Genomic DNA, 25,891 nt, shown 5'->3' on the forward strand with positions numbered 1-25,891 from the left:
TAGGCATCCATATAACAAAAGACTCGGAGGATTTTTTACACAATAATTTGGTCCCCTTGTTGGTGAAATTTAGGAAAAAGATTGATATATGGAAGAGACTTCCATTGTCGGTAGCTGGAAGGTGCAACCTGATTAAAATGCTGTGGCTGCCCCAATTATTATATATTTTGCATAATTCACCAGTACGGATCTATGGTAAATGGTTTAAAAAAATAGATATGCTGTTTAGGGGGTTGATATGGAAGGGAGGACACTCCAGGATAAGTTTACAAACACTACAGCTAGCAGTAACTGAGGGAGGTATGGCGATTCCACATCCCCGCAGCTACTTCCTGGCAGCTCAGTTGCAACATCTGAGACTGGGTTACGGTCTTATGGGTAATAACAATACAGAAATAATGACTGATGGAGCGCCCCATAGGCGGGTTTTGGAGGTTTTGGAGGCAAACTCGTTTGTATATAGAACCCCCACGGTTAAATTAATGTTAAAAGTATGGAACTTTATTAAAGGCATGAAGGGTATGGAGGGAGAAGGGAGGTGTAGCCCTCTTTGGGACAATAAGAACTATCAAGAACTGTCACAAATAGGTAAAATCAAGACCTGGGAATCAAAGGGGATAGTTAAGTTGGAACAACTATATGATGGTAACATGTTAAAAACCTTTGCCGCCTTAAGGGAGGAATTTGGTATCTCGAGTCACTCATACTTTAACTATATACAGATCAGGCATGCTCTGCAGACCCAATTTGGGGAGCAAGGCCCGAAATGGAGTCAATCTCCCATCTTCCAAAAAATAGAGAGCGTGGAGGGATCAAAGGGGTTAATAACAGAGTTCTACCAACATATATGCCGGTACAGCAGGGAGGGACCAGATAAACTTAAGTGTAGAAGGGAGTGGGAGAGGGACCTGGGGACAATATCGGATACTCAATGGAAAGAGATATTGGAGGGGAGTCACCAGGTCTCGGTCTCACCCGCCCAGAAATTTTCACATCTATTGCTCTTACATAGGGCATACTATACCCCAGAAAAACTGTTTAAGTATGGGAGAAGGGTAGATGCCAAATGTCCAAGGTGTCAATATACGGGAGACTGTTACACATGCTATGGAAATGCCCCAAGTTAGTTCGCTACTGGGTGGAAGTAGTTGAGATCATAAACAAGGTCTTCAACTTAAGTCTTAACGTAGACCCGAAAATGTGTATTTTAGGGGTGGGGGGGGGATCTAGGTAATGGGAGGGTGAAAATAAAAGCAGTGCGGAGATGCCTCTACCAGGCAAGAAAGGAAATAGCTAGGAGATGGCAAGCAGAGAAACCCCCTACAGTAGAGAACTGGTCTAATACGGTGTGGGAAACAATAAGGAAAGAAAGGATAATTTATGTAAGGGGAGGGAACATTAAGGAATTTAAGAAAATGTGGAACCCCTGGTTTGTGAAGATGGACTACCTTAGGTAGAGAAGAGTGTTCAGAGAGGATAGGGAAAGGTGCAGGTCTTACTTAATTGTAGAAGTGTGTGTGTAGGGTAATTACGATAAAGAGTGGGCTGGATACTTGGCTATAGATTAGGGCTAGAGGGATTAAAATGGGAGAAAATTTGAGAAAATACCCCTTATAGAGTGGATACATACATCGTATAGGGAAGAGGGTGGTCTTTTATTATTGTGATGATATATGTATACTGTATGTTGTGATGTATTTTGTATGAATACGAATAAAAAGCATTGAATTTAAAAAAAAAAAAGACTAAGGATATAATAAAGTATCCCACAGTTAAGGGTGTATTCTCTATACTAGCTATTGTAATTGTAGACCTGTTCTCTATCTGACAGGATTACTGGTTTTCTACTTAAACCATGCACCATGGCTTGAGTATATTCCGAATTAGAACTAAAAGATGGTTGGGGGGGGGGGAGCAGGGGATATCAATCTCAAAACAGAGGAGTCTGTTTTCTCCACAGATCACTAGGATTTTGAGACTGCTTTCTACACCACCTGATGGCATTACCATCTACTACAAATATTTCAGTAACGAATCATTTGCTCCCATATAATTAAAGTGGAACTTTAGGCGAGAAAATGAAAATGGGCAGGTAGACAGGATTTTTAATGCAGAAGAGACAAGCTTCCTCTCTTCTGCATTAAAGCTGCTTACCTGACTCTCCCCCTGTCAGAAAAGCCAAAATGTGCCCAGGCGCATAGTTATGCGCAGACGGAGAGTTCCTGTTAGCTATACCCATTGTCAGTAAAGACTAAATGTGCCCAGGCGCATAATTATGCGCAGACAGAAAATTCCTGTTAGCCAGACCTGTGCTCATGCGCATGCGTGCACATGCTGGCGCGCACGGCAGTGTGCATGCTTGCCGCTAGACTGGCACCCAGTGGACTATTTAAACACCACTGCTGCACTAGGACCTTTCCTTATGGTCTACAGCATTCTGCTACCTGCTACCTGTTTCTGTGTTTGATCTCTTGTTGCTGTTCTGATCCTTCTGACCATGCTTGTACTTTGCTTAAACTGACCCCTGGCTTGCTCTTCGACCACGTCTCTTCCTTCTGCCTGTCTGTCTATCATTGCCAACTCAAACCTGAACATGACTACTCTTCTGTCTGCTGCTCTGTTCCTGACGTGTCTGCTAGTAACCGACTCAGCTTGCCTAACCCTGCTCTGTGTCCAGCCTGTGGTGGCCATCCCTATTCCTGCTGCCTGTCAAGTACCTGCTGCCTGCCACTCTGCCAAGTGCCTGCTACTTGTTATCCGCCAGCCTGCCAAGTGCCTGCTGACTGTCTACCAACCTGCTGCCATGCGTCACGATCCAGCCTGCATCCAAGTGTGCACAGACCTCTCATCTGCAGCCATCATCACCAGAACTGCCAGGCACTCGTCCCACTCCAGGCTCTTGTGCCTCCTGTTACTTTACCAGGGGTACTGAGCTGGAGGTGTAAGAGATCACTTTTCTCTCCACGTCAGGCTCCATCACCAGGTATGTGACACCCTGTACAGTAACCTGAGCAAGTACAGCTCACTGCACACATTCGGCAGTGCCAAATCTGATGGAACTCCCGCACATGCGCAGTAGTGTCGTCATTTTGGCCCAGCAAGTGGCAGTGGCTGGTGATTGGGACCTGGAAGCCGAATGCTCGATGATGTCAGTAGCCGGCAAGGAGTTGCAGAGACGATGCATCGCTGGACTCAAGGTGAGTATAGTTCAGCTTCAAAAAGGTCATTAACTCTTGTAAATATGTCTTTTTTTTATAAAAAAAAATATTTTTAAACTTTCCCATCAGAGCAGTCACATTGATGCCTCTATATAACCATACACAGAGGCATCAATGTGACTTCTCTGATAGGAAATTTTATATATATTTTTTTTCTAAACAATAAGTACCATATTTATCGCCGTATAACACGCACTTTTTTCCCCTTAAAATCAGGGGAAAATCGCGGGTGCGTGTTATACGCTGATCTCCCGCCGATTGTGAGCCTTTTGGCGGCTCTCGGCCACTCTCGGCCATTCCCGCCGGCTTTCGGCGGCTCTCGCAATCCCGCACGAGCCGCCAAAAGCCGCCAAGAATGGCCCAAAGCCCCTGAGAATGGCCGAGAGCGGCCGAGACACGCCGAGAATGGCCGAGAGCAGCCAAAAGCCGCCGAGAGCGGCAGCGCCATTTTTATATGGCAGCTCTGCAAATGACACAGGGGCAAGGCTGCAGACTGACACTCACAAGGCTGCAATGATGGACAAGACTACAGATGAACACTGACAAGGCCACACTGACACTGACAAGGCTGCAATGATGGACAAGGCTACAGATGGACACTGACAAGGCTGCAATGATGGACAAAGCTACAGATGGACACTGACAAGGCTGCATTGATGGGCATTTAAATGTAAGTTTTTTTTCCTTAAACTTCCCTCCTAAAAGTTTTTTCCTTAAAATTCCCTCCTAAACTTGGGGTGCGTGTTATACGCCAGCACGTGTTATACGCCAATAAATACGGTATTTATATTTGTGATATGTGCAAATTGTTATGGTGCATTCATTTCCCAAAATTTTTATCCATCTTTAAGAATTTATTTTATGGATACATATTTTGGATGTATGGAATGCTCCCCTTGATTGTGGGGAGACAGCATGGACTTTACATTTAAATAATAGCATACACTTCTTGTTTGTCTAGTGACTATTTACTCTTAATACAACAATGGCTAGGTGTTTCAAACCTGAAGGATAACATCCCATTTGCTCTGCTGTTTTTGTCCAAAGTTCCGACAGCCAGTTTTCTTTTGTTTTTTCCAGATTCTCAAATTCAGTGTTACTTATGCTTGGAGGATGCTTAAAATAAGAGAAAAAGAGAAGTAATTGAACAGTAAAATAATATTACTATAATTTACTATAGTGTAAAAACAAAAAAAAATGTACAAATGGATAGATAAGAAAAGATTAACTGAAAGCAATTTTCTCCAATCACTGACTCCTAGCCAACCTTAATGTTTCTTGTGGAAGCCTCTCAAGATGTGTTTAGTACCCACTGCTCTGGACACCTGCAGCATTACACATTTCCACAAGATGCATTTAAACAATCAGAGAGGATTTCAAAATATAATAAAATGTATTCAAATCGTAATCGCTGTATTTTTCTTTTTAGCTCTATTATTCTTTAAAGCCTAATTTAGGCAACAGATGTTTCTTTTTGTTTTGTACCATTTTGGAAAAAGGCGTATAAACTCTAGGAGGTGTTTATTTGCAATCTGTGTCCCAAATAGGGAGCTATTCCATATTTCTTGTCAGAACAAGAAGGAAAACATGGAGGTGATAGAAACTGTCAGATTGTGATCCTAGTGACAACAAGTCGCAAGTCCTCCATGTATTGTGCTGCTATCATAGGAACGGGTAGTGAGTTGATATTGTTCCAGGACATTATGAATAGCAATTGCAAACTTGACAGAATAACTTACTCTTTCCAAGCCTATCCAAATCTAAAAAAAAAATTGTCTGAAATTGACTTTACTACTCAGTGTACCACAACTTCCTTCACTGATGAACCCATATTTGCATTCTAGGTGGATGCCGGAAGGTTAAACCTCCCAATGGCTTCTCATTCCTCTATCTGCAACATTAAAATGTGTGTTTTACTGTGTATATTTTACAGTATGTTATCCTGGATGCATTGGGATACTTAAGGCATCTTCCCCATCAGCAAAATGTAGATAATACTGAAACCCTGAGGGGAGAGTTATCTACTGATGATCCAAAAAAAAAAGGCCAGATGAGATTAGCTCACACAATGTTACTATACAAGTTTGGATTTTTTTTTATCTTTAAAAGAAGAACCCATTTAAAGTGTTTGTTACCCCAACACTTCATATTCCTGATATGTACCTGTTGTACCATGTACTTGTATAAAAAAAAAGTATCCTGTGCTCTTTGCATTGCTTCCTTTCTGTGAAATCCCTGATGTTCCTGCTAGTCCCTCTGCTTTACCATTAAAAACTGACCACACTAAGCAGGAGAACACACCATGGTCAGTTCTCTAGCTGTGCTGGGAACATAGCTTGCTTTCCTCCAATGATCAGACTTGTCCTGATACGCCCCCCTGCCCAGCCTTTCAGTTGGAAGATCAGTGCGCTGTTGCTGCTCCTCCCCAGCTCTTATGTAGCTGAGAACAGAGGAAATGTGATCACTTATAAAAAAATGGAAAAAAAGTATTGATAATGTTTTTTTTATATCTATACACAAATGGTTTGCCTTTCATTTCTATTTTAAACTGAATGGATTGTTTACAATCACTTTAAGCTCTCTAATTGTATTTAAAATGGCCACATAAGCCTGTGATAAATTACAACTCTTCCAGTCCAACATACTTTATATGATGACCACAGGACCAATGTATATAACTAAAGTAAAAAATGTTTTGTTTTTGTTTTGGATTGAGTGGAGAGAGAGTAAAATGCCTGCCAGGCTGGAAAAAATGTGAAAACCTCTAGTTTGGGATTTTTAAGGCAATGAAATAATAATTTAGAAAAAGTTTCTATATATAAGAAATGTTATTTTTAACATATGAGAATAAAAAATAAGTAGAACATTTTTTATTTTTTATTCTCATATGTTAAAAATCTAATTTATTATATATAGAAACTTTTTTAAAATTATTATTTCATTGCCTTAAAAATCCCAAACTAGAGGTTTTCACATTTTTCCTGGTATCATAGGGATGATGTTAATCACACACCTAGTCACATGAGCCGTCTCATTTAACACCTGACGGGCTTTTCTTTAGAACACAAATAGCATGAAAACCTGACAGGGGTTATAACACCCATCTTCTCTCCAGCTAAAGTTAAAAAAAAACTTAGTTTTTCCTATAGTTCTAATTTAGGAATGCATATCATTTAATTTGATGCAACAAGACATTGAATTCCATTCCACTATTGTAGTCTGAGGGTTATGCTGTCATTCAGTACAAAGTAGTGGAGAGGGTGAGCACAGGCAACAACTGTTCATGCACTTAGGTACTGGTTTGCTAAAAAGCCGATAATCCTTTTTAAAGTTTAGATAACATCTTTTTTGCATAGTTGCATACGTGACTGATCCCTAAGTAAGCTGAAAATCACCATAGTAGTCGCTGCTACGTCAGTGATAGCAGCAGTCTTTCAGATCCAGTGCCAAGTGGTTGCAATTCTACATAGTAACCACAGACGGCTGCTCAGTCGGCAGTGCCACCATTCAGGGAAAGTCATGTATGAGCTATGCATGCTTTCATTGGTCTGAGCTGGACCAATGTAACTACGCCAAAAAATAATACCTTAAGTACAGCAATAAAATTTGTTAAAGTATCTAGTATTTATCAACTTTAACAGGCTTAGTTTAAACCCAATGTCCTATTTTTACATTAGACCACGATTGTGCTTTAATTTAAAGAAACATGACACTGTAGCTTAAACATGATTCACTAGTGACCAGTAGCACTGTGCATGGGTACCCGTATCCATGTCTGCTTTATTCTAGAGATAAGACATAAAAATGCTCAAGCAGCCCTGTAATACAGGACTAATAAATTAAAATTCTTTTAGTTTGTAAGCTCTAACGAGCAGGGCTCTCTGATTCCTCCTGTATTGAATTGTATTTTAACTATACTGTCTGCCCTCACGTTGTAAAGTGCTGTGCAAACTGCTAGCGCTATGAAAATCCTGTATAATAAGATTGTGCAATGACACAATCCCCCAAAATCCCTCCTCCTTTACATCACAGTCCCCCACTTCACATTATTGTTTCCTCTTCACAGCAGTATTCTCAAACCCCTTTACAATAGTGTCCTCAACTCTCCTTCACAACAACAACCCCCCACAGCAGTGTCCTCCTCTGCCCCTTCACATCACCCCCTCACAATAGTGTCCTCTGCCCCCCTTCACATCATCCCCCCATAGCACTGCCCCCCTTCAACTTACCCCTACCCCCATAGTACTGCCTCCCATCACATGAGCCCCCACAGTATTGTCCTCTGCCCCCTTCACGTGACCCTCCCACAGCAGTGTCCTCTGTCCCCCTTCACATCACCCTGCAGTAGTGTCCTCCTGTGCCCCCTTCACATCACCCCCCCCCCCACAGTAGTGTTCTCTGCCTCCTTCGCATCACCTCCTCACAGCACTGCCCCCCTTCACATCAACCCTGCAGTAGTGTCTTCTGCCCCCTTCACATCACCCCTCACAGTAGTGTCCTCTGCCCCCTGCACATCACCCTCCAAAAGCAGTGTCCTCTGCCCCCCTTCACATCACCCCCAGAAGTAGTGTCTTTTTTGCCCCTTCATATCATCCCCCACCACCACCACCACAGTAGTGTCCTCTGTCCCCCTTCACGTGACCCTCCCACAGCAGTATCCTCTGTCCCCCTTCAAATCACCCCCAGAAGTAGTGTCCTTCTCTGCCCCTTCATATCATCCCCCCACCACCACCACAGTAGTGTCCTCTGCCCCCCTTCACATCACCCTCCAAAAGCACTGTCCTCTGCCCCCCTTCACACCACCCCCAGCAGTAGTGCCCCTCTCTGCCCCCTTTATATCACCTCCCCCCACCACCACTGCCACAGTGGTGTCCTCTGCCTCTTTCGCATCACCTCACCACAACACTGCCCATCTTCACATCCCCCCCCCACAGTAGTGTCCTCTGCCCCCTTCACATCACCCCCCACAGTAGTGTCCTCTGCCCCCTTCACATCACCCCCCACAGTAGTGTCCTCTGCCCCCTTCACATCACCCCCCACAGTAGTGTCCTCTGCCCCTTCGTATTACCCCCACAGTAGTGTCCTCTACCCCCTTCACATCCCCCTCACATCCCCACACACAGTAGTAGTATTTCACACATCTCGATGAGCTTGTCATAAAAAAATAAACATTTATATCATTTTAGCAACCAAAAATGCACTCACATAAAATGTATTGCTACTTACTAGCAGACTAGGATTATTTGGGTATTTACTAAAATGTTTTTCTACAAAGTCCTTTCCCAAGAGCTTAAATATCATTTGCCTCTCCTTAGGATCATTAAGTGATGGTTCCACTTTTTCAGCAAAGCTAATTCCAATTCTGTCCAACACCTACAAAATAACAGACAAATTCATACATTTTGGCTTCTTTAGTAATGCACAAAGTTCAGTAATACACAGGAACAAATCTTTAGGTTAATACACAATATATATTTTGGCTGCCCTATGTATGTCCTGTCAATTTTTAACACTTAAAATGCATATATTAACACATATGGCAACATATTTGCTTTGTTTTTATGCTTAAAGGGCCATTGTCTTAAAGTGACATTAAACTCAACTTTTTTACATCAATTGTTCTAAAATATGAAGTATACCATGGCTCTGTTTTTTAATCTCTTACTATTGTTTCCAGGCTTTTCTTTATACTATGCATGCTCCCTATTCTCCACTGATGTACCTCACGGCTACCAATGTAGACCGAGCAGTGCCATTATTTTGGGTACCACAATTCCCATAGAACTGAATGTGTCTGCAGGTAGATGTGTAGACCATCTCGGCAGTAAGCAGGAGAGGGTGGCTACATTCACATACACAAAGGGCATAGAACGCAAACGTAGCCACCTTAGAACAGGAAGTCTGAGAATAGCAGAAAAAAAAGAAGATTGCTTTTGAGAGAAGAAACAAAAGGAAAGAGTCAGAGACGGCACATTCTAATTGTATTTAAACATATTGCATTTATTTTATTTTATAAAAAATGTGAGTTTAGAGTAACCTTAAGTGCTTAAGTGTAAAAAATATGAAAAACTGCTGAAGGTGTAGTGCAGGCAACTAGAGGTAAATATTTACCTGCTGCAGCTTGAAAATCTAACAGATACGACCGAATGTTGGACCATCTGGAAGGCAAAGCTTCAGCCAAAGTTTGCTCACCCCTAACTGTGTCCTGCACATTCACAATACCCAGTAAGCCAGTTCATTAAAGTGACGATCCATTAATAATATGAAGTGGATGGACTTAGTCATAGGCGTGCGCAAGGGGTGTGCCAGGTGTGCCTGGGCACACCCCAGGTACACTGTGCCGGGTGTACCTGGGGTTGGCAACCTGTCAATGGTGGGCAAGTGACAGGTAAACCACAACCCTTCCTTGCCGACCCTCAGAACCTGGACAGGAGAGGTGGCATGGGTGGAATTTAGTGGAACCGATCTGTATTTTCCTCCTGCAGCAGCTGAAAGTAGGCTTCTCCTCTCCCTTTTGTCATCATTCAGTTGCCACAGGAGGAAAATATAGGGGATTGGTACTAATATATGCCACCCCCTCCACCCCTCATTTCCCTGTTCCTTTTCCTTCTGTTGCCAGGGTCTCCCATGTGCTCCCTTGCTCCTCCTTCCTCCCATTGTTTAAGGATGGAGAACAGGGAAGAGGCTGGTAAATATGTCAAACGCATATGCGTTGGAGCTTTGGGGTGCACACCCTAATGCAATAGGCTGCGCACACCTATGGACTTAGTAGCATTTGCGAATACTATCTGAAAGAGTAGGAGCCTTTCCTTTCAGAAAGGCCTGGAATAATTTTTGCGGCCCTTCTGAAGCCTCGATGTGCACTTTCTACCTGTAGCAGTTTTTTTTCTTTCTTTTTTTAATTTGAAATTCAATAGGCAGTAAATAACTATGTGAGAAAACCACTAGCCATTACAGCAGTTACATAGTAAGTGAGTTTGAAAAAAGACCATCAAGTGCAATGTGTGTGATTTTATGTCAACATAACAAAAAAAACAAAAAAAACAGAATACTAACCAAAACTTCCTTTACTCCTCAAAAGGGATACAGACAAGAATAAAAACTAATAGAAGCTCTAATGCCGCGTACACACGGTTGGAATTTCAGCCCGCAAAAGACCAATGAGAGTTTTTCGTCGGAAAATGCGACCATGTGTATGCTCCATCGGACTTTTTCTGGCCGAATTCCAGCCAGCAAAAGATTGAGAGCATGTTCTTAATTTTTCGGTCGGAAAAAGTTCCTATCCAAAAATGCGATCGTCTGTAGCAATTCCCACGCGCAAAATTCTTACCCATGCTCGGAAATAATTCGGTGCATTCTCGGAAGCACTGAACTTCATTTTCTCGGCTCATCGTAGTGTTGTACGTTACCACGTTCTTGACGGTCGTAAGTTCAGCAAACTTTTGCGTGACCGTGTGTATGCAAGGCAAACTTGAGCGGAATCCCGTCAGAAAAGCTGTCATATCTTTTTCCGACGAGAAGTCCGATCGTGTGTACGTGGCAGAACCCATTCCCACTCTATCCAAGAAAAAAGTTCACCTTCTGTTTCAATGTTTTTGTTATGCCCTGTACACACGATCGGACATTGATCGGACATTCCAACAACAAAATCCATGGATTTTTTCAGACGGATGTTGGCTCAAACTTGTCTTGCATAAACACATTCGCAAAATCAGATCGTTCTGAACGCAGTGACGTAAAACATGTATGTCAGGACTATAAACGGGGCAGTAGCCAATAGCTTTTGTCAATTTATTCTGAGCATGCGTGGCACTTTGTGCGTCGGATTTGTGTACACACGATCGGAATTTAACCGATCGTATTTTGTTGTCGGATAATTTTATAGCCTGCTCTCAAACTTTGTGTGTCGGAAATTCAGACAGAAAAAGTCCGATGGAGCCCATACACAATCGGAATTTCTGTCAACACAATCCGATCGCACTTTTTCCGTCGGAAAATCCGACCATGTGTGCAGGGCATTAAAGTTTTTCACAAAGGGTAGAAAAATAACATCATAGATATTTGGGTAATGTATAATTTACAAAAAAGTTCACCATCAACAGTCACCTGGCTTTTTGCTTAGTGTCCATTATTCTTACCTAACAGAAAGCACAGTAACTTGTCAAAGACAGTTTGATTTTTCATCTGTTCCAAATTCAACAAACATTAGCAGTCAGTATGTTATATGTACAAAAGACAGATAAACTGACATATACTGAATAAAAATAATGACAGACTATTATTGACAGCAGACCATCTTCAAGGAGAGGTGTTAAAGCGGAACTTCACTCTCCCAATCAACACTGATTATTTTTAATGCTGCTAGCATTAGTAAATAGATATTAATGCATACAGTATTTACTTATTTTACATTTTTTTTTACATTTCTTTAGTTACTTCCTGGTTTCTTGCCTAGGCAAATGAGGTCATACATCCCAGGAGTCTTCAGGAGGAGAGGAGAGGAGGAGGGGGTTTCTCAGCTAAGCACACACTCCTGCACGCATGCCTGCCATCATCTGCCCTTAATAAAGATGGCCACGGCCATAAATGCTAGGGGGGGTGTTTTTCAAAGTGATTTCTCTACTAAATAAGCATGCAGACATGGATGGGGGAGTTTGCTTTAACCACTTAAGGACTGGCCACATACTGCGGCAGGGCGGCCCTATTGTGTAAAACAATGTACCCATACGTCGTTTCGTGCACGAGAGACTGCGGACACGTGCCCGCTGCACAGCGGGGGGAGCCGATGCGTGGGTCTGGCGGCCGCGATGTCAGCCGGCCACCTGCAATCGCTCCTCAGAGGCGCAGAACGGGGATCTGCCAATGTAAATAAAGCAGATCCTTGTTCTGACAGGAGAGTACAGAGAAATCGTCTGTTCCGTGTGATCAGGAACAGCGATCTCTCTGTACTCCCTATTAGTCCACTCCCCCCACAGTTGGAAACACCTCCCTAGGACACACTTAACCCTTTGATCGTCCCCTAGTGTTAACCCCTTCCCTGCCAGTGTCATTTATACAGTGATCAGTGCATATTTTTTCACTGTAATAATGTCACTGGTCCCAAAAAAGTGTCAAAAGTGTGCGATCTGTCCGCCGCAATGTAGCAGCCCTGCTAAAAATTGCTGATTACCACCATTACTAGTAAAAAATAAATAAATAATAATAATAATAATAAAAATGACATAAATCTATCCCCTATTTTGTAGACGCTATAACTTTTGTGCAAACCAATCAATATACGTTTATTGCGATTTTTTTACCAGAAATATATAAAAGAATACATACTGGCCTAAACTGATGAATACATTTGTTTTTGTTTTTTCTTTTTTTATTGGATATGTATTATAGAAAAAAGTAAAAAGTATTGTTTTTTTTTGTTTATAGCACAAGCAATAAAAACCGCAGAGGTGATCAAATACCACCAAAAGAAAGCTCTATTTGTGGGAAAAAAGGACAATAATTTTACTAGGGTGCAGCGTTGCAAGCCTGCGCAATTGTCAGTTAAAATAACGCAGTGCCATATCACAAAAAAAGGGCCTGGTCATTAAGGGGGTAAATCCTTCCAGGGCTGAAGTGGTTAAATATTAAAAATTAGTTAAATAGTGTTTTTGGTTTGTGGTGCTCAGATACAGTGTAGTTCCGCTTTAACAAGGTGAATGTCTGCACAAAGCGGTAGCTGGATGAACTGCTCTGACATCTGTGTAAAATTATGTCACCATCACAAAAAAATAAACTAACGATTTTTTAAAAAAATATTAGATAGTATCTGTGCTGTAGACCAGCAGTTTCAGATGTAAAGTTGGACCAGGGAGAAAAATAAATAATGTGCCTGGCCCCGCCCACTATCCCTAATGAAGAATAACGCCCTTATATTTGGGATCTGCAATATAAGCAAAGGCATATGAATACCTTCTGTTTAACAAAAGCTCTGCTGTGCTTCTCCCTCGTTCGGTAAAGAGTGTTTAGTTCCTTGTGGCCCATCTTAATATAAACTGACGCCCCCTTTCTACAGAAGCCATTGTTTCTATGCACTGTAGTAGCATAATGATGACCACCAACAAGCATAAAATAGCTGTTTGCAGTTTGGAAAAATAGTTCTATAAATATCAGATTATTTCTGTGCTGTAACCCATTGGGTCTGGATGTACATTTGTCCCAGAGGCATAAAGGAGTGATTTCCATAGTTCTGCCCACTGCACTGAACCACTCTTTTTTTGCCACCTGTGTCCCATTGGGGAGATTTTCCCTCACGTTCTGTCCTATAGCCAAACAGGAAGTAAGAGGAAAATCCTGGTTGTCATTAGGTTCATCAAAACTAGTGTCCTCATATCAGTGGTGGCTGGTGCTCAAAATTTTTGGGGGGGAGCAAACAAATTGAAAAATTCTAACAAAAAAAAAACATCAATTGCAGCCTCACTGTGCCATCAAACGCAGCCACTGTGCCATCCAATGCTCCCACTGTGCCATCCAATGCTCCCACTGTGCCATCAAAAGCTGTCACTGTGCCATCAAATGCTCCTAATGCTGCCACTGTGCCATCAAATGCTCCCACTGTGCCATCCAATGCTGCCACTGTGCCATCAAATGCTCCCACTGTGTCATCCAATGCTCCCACTGTGCCATCCAATGCTGCCACTGTGCCATCAAATGCTCCCACTGTGCCATCCAATGCTGCCACTGTGCCATCCAATACTGCCACTGTGCCATTAAATGCTCCCAATGCTGCCACTGTGCCATCAAACGCTGCCACTGTAATCCACCCCACCCCCGCCCGCTCGCCATCTGAACGACACTTACCCTGTCTCGGGGGGGCAACGGGTGACGGCGGGCAGTGTCTTCCATGCGTCTTCTCCCCTCCATGCGTCTTCTCACATCCATGTGTCTTCTCCAGTCTTCCTCTCCACCTGTCCTCTCCTATGATTGGAAGCCTAATAGGCGTCCAATCACAGCGCCTGACGTTTCAGCAAATCAGGCGACCGGTAACAGACCCAGGAACCTGATTGGCTGAGAGGCGGGTCAATGTTAGCAAAACGAATTCCTTCGGCTTTGCTAACATTGAGCTGAGTGACAAGGAACACACAGCGTTGCGCCCGCTTCTCAGTTTTTTAGCCGCCTATTAGAGCCTACGGCTCTAATCAGGTGCTTCCAAAAAACACCACCACCGCTGTACTTCAGGTGCCCGGTGACCGAAAAGGGGCTGGACAACTGAATAGGGGGTGTTAGCAGTGAACATAGATAGATTCATGCAACGCATGAATCTATCTACAGTATGGTGATTATAGAGTGACAGGAGAGGGGGAGGGGGGCGACGCTTCTGCACCCTTATGGAAGCACCGCCACTACCCCATATGAAGATTTCCCCTCTATTACTTTTTTATAACAACCCAAAATTTGTGATTTTCTTTTATTTTCACTTTCAATGATAACAGTAAACATGACAAATGGAGAGGGTGAATCTCCCTCTCAGGGGCACAGACAACAATAAAAACCTGGCAGGTGTTCTAATCCCTCTCCACTCTATCCAAAAATGATCAATGTTTTACCTTAAGTTTTTGAGGTAAAACATTACCTAGTTAAAACTTAATAATGTACTGAATGTACTTCACACTGGTTTAGTGGAGCGCTTCTTGCTACTTTTTAGCCCATCTCACCATAACCAGTGCGATTTTCCTTTCAGGTGACCATTTGTATTTTCAAGCATTGTTGCGATTTTTACAATTGCCTGCATCTTGTTCTCTAAAGGCCTCGTACACACGATACGAAAATCAGATGGGAAAATTTGTAAGACGAGCTGTCTGCAGATTTTCGGATCGTTAGTACGGTGCGTTAAAGAGCCAATTTGACTTTTTCATCAGACAAAAGCTGGATGTGCAGACTATAAAATTTTTGTTGGATGTGAATGTCCGATTTTCAGATGATCAGTACAGAAATCGTCACACAAAAGTCGAAAGTACAAACACACATGATCGGAATATGGAACATGGAAGAGTTCGGTCTTGTAAACTATCGTTCATAATCTAGAATGAACATTCGTGACGCGGCAACTGATGAAATGTCGAAATGCAGCGCACATTCTCATCTTCTTTAATAGGATAATAATGAAGCTGCTTTGCTGGTGATACTGATGTAGTTATGCCAAACGTATTTTAAAAGGCATTTGTTTTGTAGTGATATAAATAATATTAATATTATGGTTGTTGTATGATTTTTTGGTGCAAGTTACCACAACACCATTATCCCGTAGTTTTTAAGATCAAAGATACAACTATGTTGGTGTCCCTTGTTAATTTTCCATTGTGTTGTTTTTAATGTTTTAATGTAACTGCCTACTCCCAAACTGTCATTTGAAGAAATACACATAGCCAAGTATTATTCTACATAATTTGTTTACTTATGCAGAAAAAAAAACAACCGAAATTAAATTAGAGATGCTATCTGTCATCCAAATACAAATAAAAACAAAAAATCGCGAATCAACGCTCAACCGTCTACTAACATGAAATTAGCAGAAGTTGCCCAAAGGGTGGCGCTTGAGAAATGAACTTCCTCCTTATACTCTCATAGTACGTCACTAAGTTTGTGTTGTCGAACGACAATTTGCGGATAGTTAGAATGCTAGACAAGATCCTGGCACACGCCCTTTTGACAAAAATCAGACGCTCGGTCATACAACAATCGAACCGTGTGCACGAGGCTTTAGCCTGGCCATACATTATACAATTTTCTTGTCCAATTTTCCTTTAGATTTACCAAAAGCATATAATATGATGCCAAACACTTTCAATTTGTATGCAGGCCCTTGCACAACATAGTTGAACTCTATAGGAAGTTGAACAAGAAAACTTTATAATGTATGGCCAGCTTTAGTCATTTACATTGGTCAGATCATAGATACTGTTTGGCAGGCAACCTTTACACTTAGACCCCTTTCACACAGAGGGCGTTTTGCAGGCGCTATAGCGTTAAAAATAGCGCCTGCAATCCGCCCTCAAACAGCTGCAGCATTGTCTCCAGTGTGAAAGCCCGAGGGCTTTCACACCGGAGCGCTGCGCTGGCAGGACGTCAGGAAAAGTGTTTACCGCTCCTCCACTGCTGCTCCCCATTGAAATCAATGGGGCAGCGCTGGGATAGCTTTCTGGGATAACCCTTTCTCGGCCGCTAGCGGGGGGTAAAAGCGCCCCGCTAGCGGCCGAAATGCGCCGCAAATCCGACGGTAAAACGCCGCTAAAAATAGCGGCGTTTTACCGCCGACGCTATAGGCGGCTCGGTGTGAAAGGGGTCTTACCACTTTGCTCAGAGCTGAATGTACCAAACATATAGCATGGCACATCTAAGGTTCTCCTAGTGCTAAGCAAAGTGTTAATGGGCACCGACATCTGTACACATCAAAGATAAACTACTTTTTGATGCTTTCTAGACTAGGGAACTTGAAATGAATCAAAACCCAAGAACAATTATTAAATTATAATATACACTCACTGGCCACTTTATTAGGTACACCTTGCTAGTACCAGGTTGGACCCCCTTTTGCCTTCAGAACTATCTTAATTCTTCATGGCACAGATTCAACAAGGTGTTGGAAACATTCCTCAGAGATTTTGGTCCATATTGATATGATAGCATCACACAGTTGCTGCAAATTTGTCAGCTGCACATTCATGATGCAACTCTCCCATTCCACCACATCCCAAAGGTACTCTATTGGATTGAGATCTGGTGACTGTGGAGGCCATTGAAGTACAGTGAACTCATTGTCATGTTCAAGAAACCAGTGGTGAGATGATTTGAGCTTATTCTGCTGGAAGGAGCCATCAGAAGATGGGTACACTGTAGTTATAAAGGAATGGACATGGTCAGCAACAATACTCAGTATTGGTACTAAGGGGCCAAAGTGTGCCAAGGAAATATCCCCCACACCATTACACCACCAGCAGCCTGAACCGTTGATACAAGGCAGGATGGTTCAATGCTTTCATGTTGTTTACACCAAATTCTGATCCAACCATCTGAAAGTCACAGCTGAAATCCAGACTCAACAGACCAGGCAATGTTTTTCCAATCTTTTATTGTCCAGTTTTGGTGAGCCTGTGCAAACTTATAGCCTCAGTTTCATGTTCTTATCTGACAGGATAACTGGTGTGGTCTTCTGCTGCTGTAGCCCATCTGCTTCAAGGTTGGATGTGTTGTGCATTCAGAGATGGTATTCTGCATACCTTGGTTGTACAGTGGTTATTTGAGTAACTGTTTCCTTTCTATCATCTCAAACCAGTCTGCCCATTCTCTTCTGACATCAAGAAGGCATTTTCGTCCACACAACTGCCGCTCACTGGATATTTTCTCTTTTGTGGACCATTCTCTGTAAACCCTAGAGATGGTTGTGCGTGAAAATCCCAGTACGTTTTTGAAATATTAGCACCAGCCCGTCTGGCACCAACAACCATGCCATGTTCAAAGTTACTTAAATCCCCTTTCTTCCCCATTCTGATGCTTGGTTTGAACTTCAGCAAGTCGTCTTTACCATGTCTAGATACCTAAATGCATTGAAAATTATAAATATATCAACAGATCCGCGCTTACAGACTAATTTACACCTGCAGCCCCCCTATGTGTGAAGGGACACCTAAGTGATCCCCCCAAAAAATGAAAATCAAAGTATAGGGAGTGGCGCTGTGTTAAAATTAAGGGTGTGGCTTGTAAATTAAACAAGTGCTCAAGTGTATAATATAATTACTATTTAGAAGTGAAAAAAATGTTTTTGTTCTGATACAAAACTCCTAAAGGCAACAACAATATATCCCTATTTTAGTGGAAAATCCTTATTTCGTGATAAAGAAAATTTGCTACTGTATGTGCAAAAGATAGCGCAAATATTAAATCAACACCATTATATAACATATATAAATCTTCTAATTAATAAATATAAAGTGACAAGTGCCAAAAGCTGTGGTTATCAAACCATAGTGCATTGGTGTGCAAAAACCATTTACAATAATCAATCATTAATAATGTGTAAAAACCGCAACTATATATCAAAGAAAATCCCATATACTATTTGATGCAAAATGTTCATAATAGTAATATAATGTGCCGTGCACCAAAACCCCGTAGAAATCGTGCAAAAAGTTCTTCTTTAATGGTAAAGAGCCGTGCTGTAAGTACTGGTAGTCACCCCCAATGTGGTTGCACTCACCGGAGCACCCCACCCCTGCAGGGGTACGAGCGTGTGATGTTGATCCTGTCACTCCGGTTGTGTGGGTGCCAGTTTTCTTCCACGCGTCCCAATCCTAAAGGTAGCTGCTTGCATACAAGGAGGTGGGGACTTCCTGTCCCTTGATGTAGTAAAAGTTCCCACTAGGTATCCACCAGCTGGAGCGCTCCCTTCACTCTCCGTACCCGCAATTTGTGTTACCAAACAATTGAACAGGTGTATCTAATAAAGTAGCCAGTGAGGGTATATACATATATATATATATATATATATATATATATATATATATATATATATAGATATCTATATATATATAGATATCTATCTATCTATCTATCTATCTATCTATCTATCTATCTATCTATCTATCTATATATATATATATATATATATATATATCTCTATATATATTATCAGAACTTACCAGTCCCTAGGAGGTGGTAGCTACGTTAGTGTTAGTCTTCTTTAAGGCTTTTTTCTTCATTTTTATCTGGTGATCCTGCCATTAGCAAACCTCCTGTCCTAGGGTGACAATGCTCAATCACTGTACTGTCTCTATGGAGAAGCAGCGTTACCACCTTAGAACAGTAGGTGTGTTAGGACTACAGAACATCTTCCCCTTTCCTCATCTCCATAACAAAAGTGGGGGTGTTCCATACTGCAAAGAGAACCTTCAACAATACTAACTGATAATAATGCTATCAATAGATTTCCGGCAAGATAAACTGTTTTTTTTTTTTTGCAATTGTAGAACAGATATAACAAAACTCCTTTAATTGTATAATTAACAGACACAAAGACGACAAACATGATAAGTTCATTGTTAGGATTTACATATATTTTAAGATAAAAGGTGTACACATTTTTAAAATAGGATCTTACAAGCCAGGAAAAGAGCAAACAGTCTTAAGGCCCGCACACACGATCAGAAAATCGGAAGTTAAATTTCATCCGATGAACGATCTGCCAATTTTCTGATCGTTAGTACGGTGCTTTTGACAGCCGATTACAAATTTTCAGATGACAAAAACTGGATGTACAGGCTCCAAAATTTTTGTCTGATGTAAACACAACGTCTGCTTTTCGTTTAATTAGTACGGTTTTCGGTCAAAAAAACAAAACGTAAGTACAGGACTACGCATGCTCAGAAACAAAAGAACACATACAAAACAATTCAACACATTATGTCACTTTAGACATGGAAATCTGTCGTATGAAAATTTTCTTATGGTGAGTAACCTCTTCACTTTCAATATAAGACTAGCATGCCACAAAAAACTGACGAAAATTCGTCTAATAATCTGATTGTGTATACAAGGCTTTAGGCTGGGTTTACATCTATGCGAATTGGATGAGGGTTTCTCTGCATCCAATTCGCATAGCAGGAGAATGTAACCCATTCTCTATGGAGCCGATTTTACATATCGCCGGGGTGACTGTGGAGCGCACTGCACAAAAATGCTGTGCATCTTTGGCTCCGTTTCAGGGCCGAGTTCAGGCAAAGATTCGGCCCTGATTCGGCCCTGAAACGGAGAACAGGGACTCACAGTGTACCTGTGCGATCCACGGCCGGTTTAGGTGTGAACCGAGCCTAAGCCATTAATAGTAAAAAAAAAAAATAAAAATGCCATAAATCTATCCCCTATTTTGTAGAAGCTATTAACTTTTGCGCAAACCAATCAATATGCGCTTATTGCGATTTTTTTTACCAAAAATATATAGAAGAATACATATTGGCCTAAACTGATGAATAAATTAGATTTTTTAAATTTTTTTATTTGATATGTAATATAGCAAAAAAGTAAAAAATATTGGGTTTTTTGTTTATATCGCAAACAATAAAAAACACAGAGGTGATCAAATACCACAAAAAGAAAGCTCTATTTGTGGGAAAAAAAGGACATCAATTTTGTTTGGGTACAGCGTCACAACACAATTCAACACATTACGTCACTTCTGACGTTGAAATCTGTTGTACAAAAATTTTCTTATGGTGAGTAACCTCTTCACTTTCGATATGAGACTAGCATGCAACAAAAAAACTGACGAAAATTCGTCCAATAATCTGATTGTGTGTACAAGGCTTTAGGCTGGGTTTACACCCATGCGAATTGGATGAGGGTTTCCCCGCATCCAATTTGCATAACAGGAGAATGTGACCGGCTCTCTATAGAGCCGGTTCACATATCTCCGGGGTGGCTGCGGAGCGCACTGCACAGAAATGATGTGTGCGTCTCTGGCTCCGTTTCAGAGCCAAATTCAGGCAAAGATTCAGCTCTGATACGTCCCTGAAATGGAGAACAGGAGACGTATAGCATTCCTGTGCGATCTGCGGCTGGTTAAGGTGTGAACCGATCCTTAGACTACTTTCATACTACTCCGTTGCATAAACGTTTTTGACACAGTTCCAGCGCATTTTGCACCTGTAAAAAAAATGACATGCGACTCAAAAACCGCACTAGAAACACAACAGTTGGTGCATTTTTTATGTGTTTTCCATTCATTTCAATAGGGAAGTGCGTTTTTGGTGTGTTTTTTTTTTTTCCCCACATCAAACATACAGCAAGCAGGAATTTTTCTTCCCCATTTTGTAACGCAAAAACGGAAGAAATACTGATCACTGTGAAAGCAGCCTAATATCAGCTATTTACACCATTAAAATAATTTCTTCATAATTAATATGAAAAATATACAAGAAATCCTGTACTCATATATTTCTATATACTATCTCTTTATCTATGGAGTAATCACTTTGGAACCATTCTCCAATTCCACTGTCATAATTAACCTCCAAGGTATTGCTTCGGAGAAAACTATTGTAGTTCTAGTGGAAATAGCAGGTAGAACTGTGTGAGATCATGAAATGCCTGCTAATGCATTGAATTAATATTTAATGCTGATCTGCAGGGAAGGAAAAGAGTAGAATAAGTGTCACTGCATTATTTTCCTTCAGTGCTGCCATTTCTCACATGATTACCTGCCTAATTTACTCCAGCATCTACTCTAAATGCATCAAAAGAGTCTCTTTGTCTATCTACCAAAGACATCCTTATTTTTATGTTTTTAATTTTTTTCTATGTTCAAGTACACGCCAACGTTGTGCTGTTTGTTATGCAGTCACAAAAAGACAAATGCTGCCAAACATTTATTCACTAATAATTTTCTAACCTACTTAATGGACTAGAAACGTATTTATTTTTTTTAAAAATCTTTATTTATAGGTATTAGAATAAGCATGACAAGAAACGACTAAAAGCATGAGACTTCAATAGGCCTCCAGTAACATGTGAAAGGATACAGTTCACCAGCATATTGTTCCAACAAAAACAAACATACCCACTAGCCCAGGGTAATATGGTATACAAATTGTCCCATTAATACACAAGACAGACCAAAAATACAGACCAAAAATAGCCCCAAATAATGGTCCAGTACCAATTCCTAAAAGGGACCATGCAGCCCGAAGAAGAGACTTAAAGGGGTTGTAAAGGTAAAAATTTTTTCACCTTAATGCATTATATGCATTAAGGTGAAAAAACTTATGACAATACCGACGCCCCCAGCCCCCCCGTTTTACTTACCTGACACCTCGAATCTCCGCTGCTCGTTCCCGTCATCTCTATTGCAGCTCAGCCTGGTCGCTGATTGGCTGCAGTGGATGGATTGAAAGCAGCGCAGCCATTGGCTCGCGCTGCTGTCAATCACATCCGATGATGCGGCGCGCCGGGGGGGCGGGGCCGAGTGATACAGCGAGCGGCTATAGCCGCCGGCTGTATCACGGGAGCACGCCCGCAAGAACTAACCACCATGCGAGGGAGCTCACATTAAGGTGGATAGTTCTTGCGGGGAGGAGCTGAAACAGCCGCCGAGGGACCCCAGAAGAGCAGGTTCGGGGCCACTCTGTGCAGAACGAGCTGCACAGTGAAGGTAAGTATGACATGTTAGTTATTTTTAAAAATAAATAAAATTACCTTTACAACCCCTTTAAAACAAAAAGGGGGAGGGTCAATGGGGAAATTAGAAAGAAGGATAGGGGAAAAAGAAAGGAAGAAAAAAAGAAACCAGAATGAAAGAACAGAGAAGAACCCCTGTCCACCTAGAGCAACGTTTCTCAACTCCAGTCCTCAAGGTGCCCCAACAGGTCATGTTTTCAGGATTTCCCTCGGATGAAACAGCTGTGGTAATTACTAAGGCAGTGAAACTGATCAAATCACCAGTGCAAAATAATGGAGAGCCTGAAAACATGACCTGTTGGGGCGCCTTGAGGACTGGAGTTGAGAAACACAGACCTAGAGGAGGGGGGCAAACACAACATTAAACTCTTAAGCAGTCCATCCCCAATGAAACTGTGCAAGAATTAGTTCCAAAACATACTAGTTGTTCAATTATAATCAAAAGAATGACATCATCAACTGTTTGTATGTGTTATAGGTGGTTAATCAATCCATAATGCCCAATGATACCTCTACTCCTCTGCCAACTGGATTTCTTGTACCCGAAGGAGCCAATCTCTCACTGTATGGACCCTCGAGGACTCCCAGTATAACGGAATGAGGCATTTACCGGCATTGAGGAGATGAGGTATCGAGGACCATTTATACTTTCCCACAGGTAAGTGGGTAGCATGAAATAGTAACGGAAGAGAATCGTCTTCTAGCTGGTGCTAAGTGGGCATGGCGATAAAGTCCAGACCTCTACCCAAAATGAATTAATGCGGGGACAATCCCACCATATAAGCAGGAACGTGCCCCCCTGTACACAGCCTCTGCTACAATGTAGGGAGATGGAGGGGTAAATCCAGGACAGTTTGTCCGGCATCCTATACCACTGTGCCAAAAATTTAAAGCAGGACCCACCTTTTAGAACATACTGAGGAGGTTTTAATGATTTTTATCAATCATCCCCTCTGAAAAGCTACAACCCAGTTCTGTCTCCCATCCTTTAAGGTAGTATGGAGTCATCTGAGTCGAGAGATCAATTAGAAGCTTGTAAAGTTTAGATAATAGTCCGGTCACCCTGCATATGGTCTCAAAGGGGGTAAGGGAGTTACTAGGCTGCAATACACCATGTAACTCTTTAAAGAAGTCCCACAGTTGCAGGTGCCTCCAGGTGTCCAGCAGGGTAATACCCCATTCTCTCCTAAGTTCCTTCAGTGGACTAGAAATAACCACTTAAGGATCAGGCCTATATCTGACATTTGATGTTTATAAGTTAAAATCAGTATTTTTTGCTAGAAAATTACTTAGAACCCCCAAGTATTATATATATATTTATAGCAGAGACCCTAGAGAATAAAATGGAGATTGTTGCAATATTTTATGTCACACCGTATTTGCACAGCAGTCTAACAAATGCAATGTTTTTGGAAAAAAATACACATTTTTAATAAATAAAAAAAAGAAAACAGTAAAGTTAGCCCAATTTTTTTGTATAATGTGAAAGATGATGTTATGCCGAGTAAATAGATACCTAACATGTCATGCTTAAAATTGCACACGCTCGTGGAATTACAGAGGAGGTCTAGTGCTAGAATTATTGCTCTCACTCTAACGATCAAGGTAATACCTCACATGTTTGGTTTGAACACGTTTATATATGTGGGCACGACTTACATATGCGTTCGCTTCTGTGTGCGAGCTTGGAGGGACAGGGCTCTTTAAAAAAAAAAAAAAATGTCTTATTTATTTTACTTTTTATTTTTTATTTTTACACTGTCCAGTTAAAAAAAAAATGTTGATCACTTTTATTCCTATTACAAGGAATGTATACATCCCTTGTAACAGAAATAAGCATGACAGGACCTCTTTATGGCAAAATCTGGGGTCAAAAAGATCTCACATTTACACTTAAAAGCAAAAAAAAAAAGTCACTTTGTCTATAAGAGATGAAAAAATTCACCCCCTCTAACACAACCACCCCCCTAGAATAACAATGCTGCTGCCCAAAGGTGTGTCCATCCATAGTGTGTGTCCATCCATAAAACAGGAGGTATGTTACTGGCCAGATCACCAAATTAAAAAAGAGGGAAAGAAGCTTAAAAAAGAAAACCAATGAAGCCCCCACATCTAAGGATTGGTAAGCTGCAATAAATTAAATTTTTCATTTTGATTTTAATACCATGTTAAATGTATTTTACTCTCTGTTAGTAACACTCCTTTTCGCAGAAATCACAGGGCAGGTTGCTACCCGACTTGAATCAATATAAATACTTGTCTTGAAATGCTAAATAGTACCCACCCATAGTGAACTTTTACCCCCCGTTCATACCACTGCGACTTGTCATGTAATTTAACAGGTCAAATAGTATGACAAGTCGCACCCTATTGTCGGCTTTGGAACTGTTCAAATGGGTGCGACGCCGACTTTGCGTTCATGCACTACTTTTGGCGATTTCAGGTGCGATTTGCATAGACATCTGTGCATGAAGTCAGATGTCAGCACTGAAATGCGGCCTTGAAATCATGCAAGTTCAAATGAAGTTGCACGATTTCAAACTGTATTCACTGTGAACCAACACTTATGTAGCACTAACCCCCGAAGGAGCTGCTGATTTATATCGGGCTGTTACCGTCACCTCTTTACCCGTAGTTTCACCAATATTTAGAACTTAGAGTCCAAAGAGCTTTGTATCTGACACGCTAAGCACCAGTCACTTTAGTACTTTTCCAATGTTTTAATAGGAAATAACCTGAAGAAGTAGCAGGAAAGAGGTAGAAGAAGAGTTGCAGGAAAGTTCAAATACCTTTTCTTTAGGACACTGAGGAATTTGAAATCTTGGGGACGAATATACCTTCAGTCCAGGATTAAATCTTTGCCCACCCGGATAGGTCTCTCTCACCGACCCAGCAGCCGGAGCGTAGCACGAACAAAAAGTCTCTGCCACAGACTTGAGAAGAACAATTTAACTGTACGATCCTCTGCCAAAGGATGTAGTAGTTTTAGATGAACAGCAACACAGTACCAGAACTTTGAAGCCGACCCGGCAGTACTTGTGCGGTAGATTAGGTTAAGATGTATCCTCCAATTGAGTCACCAGGCCCCTCTTGAGACACCAGCATTCCGCACGGTCCTCTCCAAAGATGGGTCCTCCCCTGGATCTTTTCAATTGTCCGTCTTCTTCCCGCAGGGCAGACAGCACAGGACCATCCCCGCAGCAGTAAGCCCCAGACAGGCTTCTGGGCCTACTTGCACGGCTGCAGCATTGCAATCCTCCGGCCTGGAGGGCCACGAAGTAGAACTCCCGTCACATACCTTTAGGCCAGGAGGGCCAGCAGGTGAAAGAGAAAGAAAAATGGCGTCTACCCCTTAAGTACTCTCTCCCAGAATGCATAGCAGCGGACCACCTCTGCCGAGTTACCTCTGGGAAAGAAGAGCACTCAATATACTTCAGCTTGTTGCTTTCCAACACTGACCTATGGTGGCAATG

General features: G+C 41.7%; 1 protein-coding gene across 1 annotated transcript in view; it reads right to left on the reverse strand.

Moving 5' to 3' along the window:
• Window positions 1-25,891, reverse strand: part of LOC141128154 (uncharacterized) — a 152,641-nt gene that overhangs the window by 87,200 nt on the left and 39,550 nt on the right. The window contains exons 3-4 of the mRNA XM_073615261.1: window positions 8,445-8,591; window positions 4,223-4,334 (exon numbers count right to left, since the gene is read on the reverse strand). Coding sequence (XP_073471362.1) covers window positions 4,223-4,334; window positions 8,445-8,591 — 259 coding nt within the window. The remainder of the gene's footprint in view (window positions 1-4,222; window positions 4,335-8,444; window positions 8,592-25,891) is intronic.

Source organism: Aquarana catesbeiana, linkage group LG02, assembly GCF_042186555.1.
Source record: "Aquarana catesbeiana isolate 2022-GZ linkage group LG02, ASM4218655v1, whole genome shotgun sequence".
NCBI lineage: Eukaryota > Metazoa > Chordata > Amphibia > Anura > Ranidae > Aquarana > Aquarana catesbeiana.